General features: G+C 41.9%; 1 protein-coding gene across 1 annotated transcript; it reads left to right on the top strand.

The window, feature by feature from the left end:
* The first annotated feature begins 1,812 nt into the window (after positions 1-1,812).
* LOC102769113 (heterogeneous nuclear ribonucleoprotein A1-like) lies at positions 1,813-2,883 on the top strand. The gene has a single exon (XM_015565718.1). It carries the CDS (start codon positions 1,813-1,815, stop codon positions 2,761-2,763), a length of 951 nt encoding a protein of 316 aa, XP_015421204.1. The 3' UTR covers positions 2,764-2,883.
* The last annotated feature ends 5,538 nt before the right edge of the window (positions 2,884-8,421 follow it).

The following is an 8,421-nucleotide window of genomic DNA, read 5'->3' as shown; positions in this document are numbered from 1 at the left end:
CAGAAAACAGAAGGGAGGTGGAAGAAAGGGGGAAGGGAGGGAGAGAGAGGGAGAGAAACATCGATGTGAGTGAGACACACTGATTGTTTTCCTCTGGCATGCACCCTGACTGGGGCTGGGGATTGAACCCACAACCCTTCCGTCCATGGGCTGATGTTCTAACTACTAAGAAAAACTGGCCAGGGCATATCTACCTTATTTTTCAACAACTTTTATACTGCTATTTTGTGATTAATCAATTTTACTTTATCTATTGGCTTCTTATGATGGATAAAGATTTAATTTTTCCCTCTAGTTGACTAAAATGTGTGGCCACCTCATGTGAATAAGAGGGTATTATGGGGGCATTAATATTTAAGTCAGATATGAAAAATGCAAGAAATTAAACTATACATCAATCTTAATTATAAATCTAGTGGCAAAAATACCAAATAAAATATTAGCAAATTGAATCTAGCAGTTTACAAATATATATATATATTAGGTGAAGTAGGCTTTGTTCAGATAGTTCAGTGCTAGAATCTCTGCCCGTGTAATGTGCCACATTAACAACATCTCAATGTCCACACATGCAACTCAAAAAAAATTAACAAACTAGACCTAGAAGGAAACTTCCTTAAATTGTTAAATGTATTTTTAGAAACCTATGGCAAATGTCATATATAATAGTATACCTTTATGTGCTTTACAGTTTTCTCAAAAATCAAATTATGGGGAATTAGCCTGTACCTGGTGACTCCCAGCTGGGTGGAGGTAAACAGTATCTTGTGGGCACTTGATAGATGAAGGGCAGATAGGAGGGGAAGCTTTGCCCTGCTTTCTCCTTCAAAAGATGTCCACAGAGAAAAAGTGCCATAGAAAAGAAAATATTCTAAACAAATCAGCATTGTCCCTCCTTCCACAGTACACTTAAAGCACAAGGGGGAAAGTGTTATCTAGAAACACATAGAGAGCATTTCAGTAACATATTGCATTTTTACAAGAAAATCTATATCTATATCATCTCTCTCTCTTGCAAAAAATATATCTATATCTATCTATATGTCTATCTCTATATCTGTGTTTGCAAGCACAGTGAATGTGGCTTTTTATACTGCACCTTAGAAGATTGGTTCATGTGAGAGCAAGGCTTGCTTCAGTCACTGTTCATGTAGGCATTCAAATAAACTCTGGTGTCCTGTCAATGCCTCCTCTTGTTTTTGATATTGTTGTTGATGAAAATTATTAGTATTTAACATCGCCCTCATCTTCATTTGCTGAGAATGGATGGCTCAGATTGTGGCATAAGGACAATAGTGGGACTAATTACCTCAAAATCTTTATTTTTCTCCCAACTGGGAATAGCCAAAGCAGTATCTGCTGCTGCTGCACATTTGTCTGGGGCTCAGTGGCAGCACAACTGACACTGTTTGCCGGAAGCCAGTCCATCCTTGCTGCTTGACACAGTCGCTGCAGGGAAGAAACATCTGCACAGCATATGTTTCAAGGGACCTGGCGTATATGGCATACTGTTCTTAATATGTTTGCTCCCCCTCTTAATGCTATGTGTTTTAAACAGGACCACCTCTCTGAGAAAGGTTGTTTCCCCAGGTGAGGACTTTGATAACCTTTACACCCTGGAATGGAGATAAGAAACCCCCTAACCTTTGGAATAGAAATTGATAGGATTAAAATCAACTGGTATAAATACAGATGTAACAAGACAATAAACAGAACCTGGAGAGATTCGTTCCTGAGATCACTCCTTCACTCCTTTCTGCCGGTGAACACCGCAGAGTCAGCATCCTTGGAGTTTCCCCTGTAGTAGTCATCATGTCGAAGTCTGAGTCTCCCAAGGAGTCAGAGCAGCTACGGAAGCTCTTTATCGGAGGTTTGAGCTTTGAAACAACCAATGAGAGTCTGAGGAGCCATTTTGAGCAATGGGGAACGCTCACGGATTACGTGGTGCTGAGAGACCCAAACACCAAGCGCTCCAGAGGCTTTGGGTTCGTCACCTATGCCACTGTGGAGGAGGTGGATGCAGCCATGAACGCGAGGCCACACAAGGTGGACGGAAGAGTGGTGGAACCAAAGAGGGCTGTCTCCAGAGAAGATTCTCAAAGACCTGGTGCCCACCTAACTGTGAAGAAGATTTTTGTCGGAGGTATTAAAGAAGACACGGAAGTACATCACCTAAGAGATTATTTTGAACAATATGGGAAAATAGAAGTGATTGAAATCATGACTGACCGAGGCAGTGGCAAAAAGAGAGGCTTTGCTTTTGTAACCTTTGACGACCATGACTCTGTAGACAAGATTGTCATTCAGAAATACCATACTGTGAATGGCCGCAGCTGTGAAGTAAGGAAAGCTCTACCTAAGCAAGAGATGGCTAGTACTTCGTCCAGCCAAAGAGGTCGAGGTGGTTCTGGAAACTTCGGAGGCGGCCGCGGAGGTGGTTTTGGTGGAAATGACAACTTTGGTCGTGGAGGAAACTTCAGTGGTCGAGGTGGCTGTGGTGGCAGTGGATATGGTGGCAGTGCGGATGGCTATAATGCATTTGGTAATGATGGAAGCAGTTTTGGAAGTGGTGGAAGCTACAATGATTTTGGCAATTACAACAATCAATCTTCAAATTTTGGGCCTATGAAAGGAGGAAACTTTGGAGGCAGAAGCTCTGGCCCTTGTGGTGGTGGAGGTCAATACTTTGCCAAACCAGGAAACCAAGGTGGCTATGACGGGTCCAGCAGCAGCAGTAGCTATGGCAGTGGCAGAAGGTTTTAATTACTGCCAGGAAACAAAGCTTAGGAGGAGAAGAGAGCCAGAGAAGTGACAGGGAAGCTACAGGTTACAACAGATTTGTGAACTCAGCCAAGCACAGTGGTGGCAGGGCCTAGCTGCTACAAAGAGAAAATTGTATTTAAAAATAAAGTTAAAAATGCATCCAAATGCTGGTAAACAGGAGGTAATTCTGTATTATTGAAAATATTGAGCAAAAATATTCAAAATAAAGTTATCAGAATCATCCTAAAAAAAAAGAACCTGGCTGGAGAACCTAGCTAGAGGAACCTAGTTATGATGATCACTTGAATGCTGCCTCCGTGTCATTCCCTCTTCGCCGACTCCGTCCACACCTATGGGGAACCCCTGGACCTGTTGGGGCTGGACCCCAACATCTGGCGCCCAACCTTGTATGGCTATACAACCTCTATTGGCCAACAGACTGCAGCAGAATGGATGTGCCATTTTCAAGCTCACATACCAGAGAACCATGCTGGTTTCACTGAGGGTCCACCACCCCCGTGCCCCAGGTAGTGCCACAGGGACCAGCCTGCTGGGGGGCAGGTAACTGAATTTACAGAAGAAAATCTAGTCCTGGGGTTGCTTCTAAGATGCTCCCTATAGGATTCATGGATAATGAGATCAGTGGAGAGGAGATTACCTTGAAATACCAACTTCTTGGCAATTCAGGTGATGGAGAACGCTTGCCCAATAAATTCAGGAAATTAAATTCTGTACTCTATTTTGTTCCATTGAACTGTGTGTCTGTTCCTTTGCTTATATCACACCATCTTACAGTGCTGTATATAGCAAGTCTTAAAATTTGTCAATAGGAATCCTCCAATCTTCTTTTTAGAAAACTTTTTAGATATACTAGTTTCTTTAGCTTTCCTTACAAATTTTAGAATGACCTAGTCTATCTGTGTAAAAAAACCCTTGTTTGATAAATGAATGAATGAACTATTGGAGCGGGGAGGGGAGGAAACAGCACCAGGTAGGCATTAGACCAGTGGCATCAGACCAGACCTGGGTTCAGCAACTTTGGCACTTGAGTTCTGGCTACAAAAGAATTCAGAGCCAAGACTCAAACTATAAGAGTACATTTATTTGGAAAATTCCGGAGGTAAAAGAAGTAATCTATAGAATAAATGGGTGTAGGAAACAAGTTAGAGAGGTAAAGGAAGGGCCCTTGGAGGTTGGGAGTGAGGGAGGTAAAGGATGAGCCTGGTGGGAGGGGATAGGGGAAGGGGAAGGTTTGGTCAGGCTCCCAGGAGGGAGAGCGCACTGGGTCCTCTGTCCTAAGGGTGTTAAGGAGATGTTAGGGGAGGTTCCAGGGGAGGATCTTAATAGAATATTCAGCAGCTTTCCAGTGTATCCTTTCAGGGTCTAGGGCTCTACTGATTGGTTGGTTGACATCAGTGCAGGGCTCATTATTCAATGCAGCTGGTCGGGATGTCAGCTGTGAGGTTGCTTGTTTGGTTTTGCTGCTTTTCTGGGCCAGGAGCTGAGATACAACTGAGGCCTGGATGTTATCTCTAGGATGGAAAGCCAGGGAGAGTCCAACCTGCTTGACTAGTGATATGCTAGGGGAGGAAAGGTCACCCTGGGGTTGTCCTTTGCTATACACCTGAGGCTTTTTGCCCTGGTGACCTTTGGCCCATCGTCCTTGCTCTGCTCATACTATCTAACTGCCTACCACAGAATGAATATCACCAGCTGCCCCCTTCTTCCTTCCTTTCACCCTTCCCAAGTAGGAGAGGTGCTATCATCTTCCAGACACTTCCTCAGCATTCAGAAGCCAAGGCAAAGAGGGATATATTTTCCCATCAAGTTGGCCACAGATTAGCCAACCCACAGTTCTGATTTGTGCGTGCTTAATTATTTATTTTAAAACAAAAATATTTCATAGTACATTAACTTGGTAAAAATTTTACACAAAATAATCTCTATTCCATCCTACACCTAAGAGCTAACCATTTCTAATAGTTGATATTTACTTCCAGACTTTAAATGTACATGTACCTATGATGGAGAAAATAAGATTTTTTTGGGGGTAGTGGGGTGGTGGGTAGGCTAGCAATCTGAATTTGTGCCAATAACCTAATGTACATTCTTGATAACCTATAATTAAGTCACTGTCCCTTTCCCAGAATATGGTCTTGCAAGACCTGAGGCCATAAACCATGAATAGCACACAGCCTCTGGAGGGGGGTTATCAGCGCTAGTGCCAGGCCAGGCCCTTAGGTATGGTCTCAGGACCCCCAAACACCTAGGGCTTTTAGCTAAGCCCGAAAGGGTCCAGAAGTGTAATCCATATTTGGGGGACAAAGACACCAAAAGGGGATAAAAGAGGGGCTTCCACCATATTGGTTTGCTCAGAATTTGAGAGGCAACCTCCTCTGAGCCCGCCGGCATAATAAAGCTGTGTAACTCCATTTCTTTAAGTGTTGCTTGGTTTTTCTCTGGTCTTCTACAACACGTATGTATTTTAATATAAATGGGATCACTATACATTGAGAACCTCAAACAATATATCATACTTATTTCCATGCTAACACTTAAAGGCCTTTCAATTCCATTTTAATGGCTCTAACATATTTCAATATAGGAATGTATCATAACATATTTGACCAATTTTTGATTGTTGCTGATGGAAGTGTGGTTCTTGTGGAGTCGAGAGGAACCCACAAGGGAGGATGAGGTCTGGTGATGAAATTTATTTGGGAAGCAAAATCAAAGACGTTCCACTCCAAAGTCCCATCTCTGTCCATCTTGCCATGGAAAATCAGGGCCAGAAATAGAGGCAATGTCCCGAACCCTGTGCCAGTACAGTGTTTGGCCGGCTTAGCTTGTGTTCCTGGTTGCAGTCCTTCACTTTGCTGCTGGACCCAGGCTTCAGCCTGGAGTGTGGCATCCACAGAGCTTCTGGTAAGGCCATATGACTAGAGAGAGCGAGAGCACATGAATGCACAGGGCAGACGTGGGTCACTGAGAGAGAAAGAGAGAGAGAGAGAAAGAGGGAGAGAGAGATGCTGTCTTTGTTCACCTGGAGTTACTTATTCTTAGGCTTGGGAGAAACCAGAAGCTTTTTCAAAATAACCAATCAGTTTCTCAAACTTTCACGGGCTTGCATTGGTTCCAACCCCCTACCAGTGGTCAGCAAACTCATTAGTCAACAGAGCCAAATATCAACAGTACAACGATTGAAATTTCTTTTGAGAGCCCAATTTTTTAAACTTAAACTATATAGGTAGGTACATTGTTATTAACTTAATTGGGGTACTCCTAAGCTGGCCTTTGCTAAAAACGTCCTCAATCTGATTGAGGTACATTCACTGAGGTCGACCCCTTCCAACTCTCCCATCCCCACTCGTCTTGTATACTTGTTTCATCTATCTCCTTTCTTTCATCCTCTATATGTCCAAACCATCTCAACATACCTTTCTCAATCCTCAACACTACATCTTCTTTCACTCCACAACGTTCCCTAAAATTAACTTAATAAACTTTACTTAAAGTTTTAAGTCAACTTCGCACTGTATGTGCGTGCCCGCACGTGGTATTTTGTGGAAGAGCCACACTCAAGGGGCCAAAGAGCCGCATGTGGCTCGCGAACTGTGGTTTGCTGACCACTGCCCTAGCCAATGATTTCCCCCCCTTAAATGGTATATGTTTAAATATATTTTTATTGATTTCAGAGAGGAAGGGAGAGGGAGAGGGAGATAGAAACATCAATGATGAGAGATAATGATTGATTGGCTGTCTCCTGCAGGTCCCCTACCCGGGACCAAACCCACAACCCAGGCATGTGCCCTTGACCGGAACTGAATCCAGAACCCTTTAGTCTGCAGGCTGACCCTCTATCCACTGAGCCAAACTGGCTAGGGCCAGCCAATGATCTTTCCCCCAGGTTTGACTGACAAGCCTCTACGCCCAGCACCTTCCACTGCACCATTTTGACTTTATTGTGCATGTCCTATCTCCCTTTTGTTCTACCCTTTCCCCCAATGATCTGGGAAGGGGTGGGGGGCATGGACTGGAGGTTTCCTTGAGGAAGTGTGAAGCTGTAGCTTCCTGGTAAAGCAAACAGGCCTCTGCTTCCCAGCTGAACATGCTCATCAATGTCTGACTCCCTTTGCTCTCTTTTCTTCATTAATAACTAGCTAACAACAGTAACACTATTATTTGCCATTTAAGTTGTTTTCATTTTAAAAACTCTATAATGATCATCCTTATACCTACATCTCTGTGAGAGAATTCTTATAGTGCCTTGCATTTAATATATATTAGTTATTACAATTATTAGTAATATTTTTAAACTGATTGCCCTTGATTTGCTTTGATCTTAAGCTCAGCATCTTTTCATATGCTCTTCACACTTCCGGATCAAATCTTTTACCTATTTTTCTATTGAGATTTCTTCTTTCCTTATTGATGTACAAGAAATCTTTATATATTAAGAATACCAATCCTTTATCTATCATATAAGCTCCAAATATTTCCACTCAGTTTGTTCTTTGCATTTTAATTTGTTTATGCCACCTTTTTTTTTTTTTTGCCACATAGCGGCTTTTGTATTTTTATGTAGACAAATCTTAAAGTCTTTTTACCATATATATATTAAAACTTGCTCAGTTTTGTAGGTTTTTTAATGTTTCTGTTTATGTATATAGTTAACCTATCTAGAATCTATTTCTGAACATACTATAAAGTAGTGATTTAATTTTTTTCCAAAAGAAGGTACTAAATTAAAATAAAAAGATAGAATTTTTTCTCATACTACTCTACAAAATATAGGTATTCTTGCTAAGTAGTAGTAATAAAACTAATGTTTTTATAGGGATTTGTAAATTACAAAGGTTGTTTACATATTGTATCAGTTGGGAGTCTTTCTGTTCCAGGTAAGAGGAAGCCTGACCCAAACTGGCTTAAATAGAAGATTTAATGACTCACTTATCTGAAAAGACCAGACACGATGTGGGCATTGGAGGTGGCTTGATTTAAAAGTTCAGTCATCTAATCATTCCTCCTTTCTGTTTTAGGTTGACACTCATTAGGTCAAAAGAGGATGTCTAGCAATGTCCGGAAGTCACAAGCTGTCCCGTTCATATGCAGGGCAAAGACAGCTAGCTCCTTTGATTGCTCTCTCAGAAGAGTGAAGGAATTTCATTCCCACATCTTATCACAAATTTTCCCTTTATTTTTCCAGTCACAGTGTCCAGAAAATGGTAACTGGTCTCATTAGATTTACTCAATCAGATTTACCCTAGAGCAGGGGCAAGGCAGTGGGGACAGTGTGAAGATGGAATAGTTGGGGAAAGGTGAATATCCATCCAAACAAAAACCGGGACTGTGTAACTAAGAGGGAGATGAAAGCGGAGCACTCAGGGTAGCAAATGCCCCCACACATACAGTGTCCTGTTGATACTGACAGGAAGCCTGTGAGGTTGGGAGTTACTAGCTTCCCTATTTCACAGATGGAGATACTAAAGATTAGGAGTTATGTGATTTGCCTTAATCACTCACTTGGTAACTGGAAAAGTTCAAATCTAGATTTTAATGTTCTAAATTCTCTAATCTTCCCAGTACTGTAAATTCCCTTCTTACAGGCTTAAAAACACTGCTTAGTATACAGGACTGCATCAGTTCTACACACTCATT

This window comes from Myotis davidii, unplaced genomic scaffold, assembly GCF_000327345.1.
Source record: "Myotis davidii unplaced genomic scaffold, ASM32734v1 scaffold540, whole genome shotgun sequence".
In the NCBI taxonomy this organism is placed as follows: Eukaryota; Metazoa; Chordata; class Mammalia; order Chiroptera; family Vespertilionidae; genus Myotis; species Myotis davidii.
This window is presented reverse-complemented; position numbering and strand designations above follow the sequence as displayed.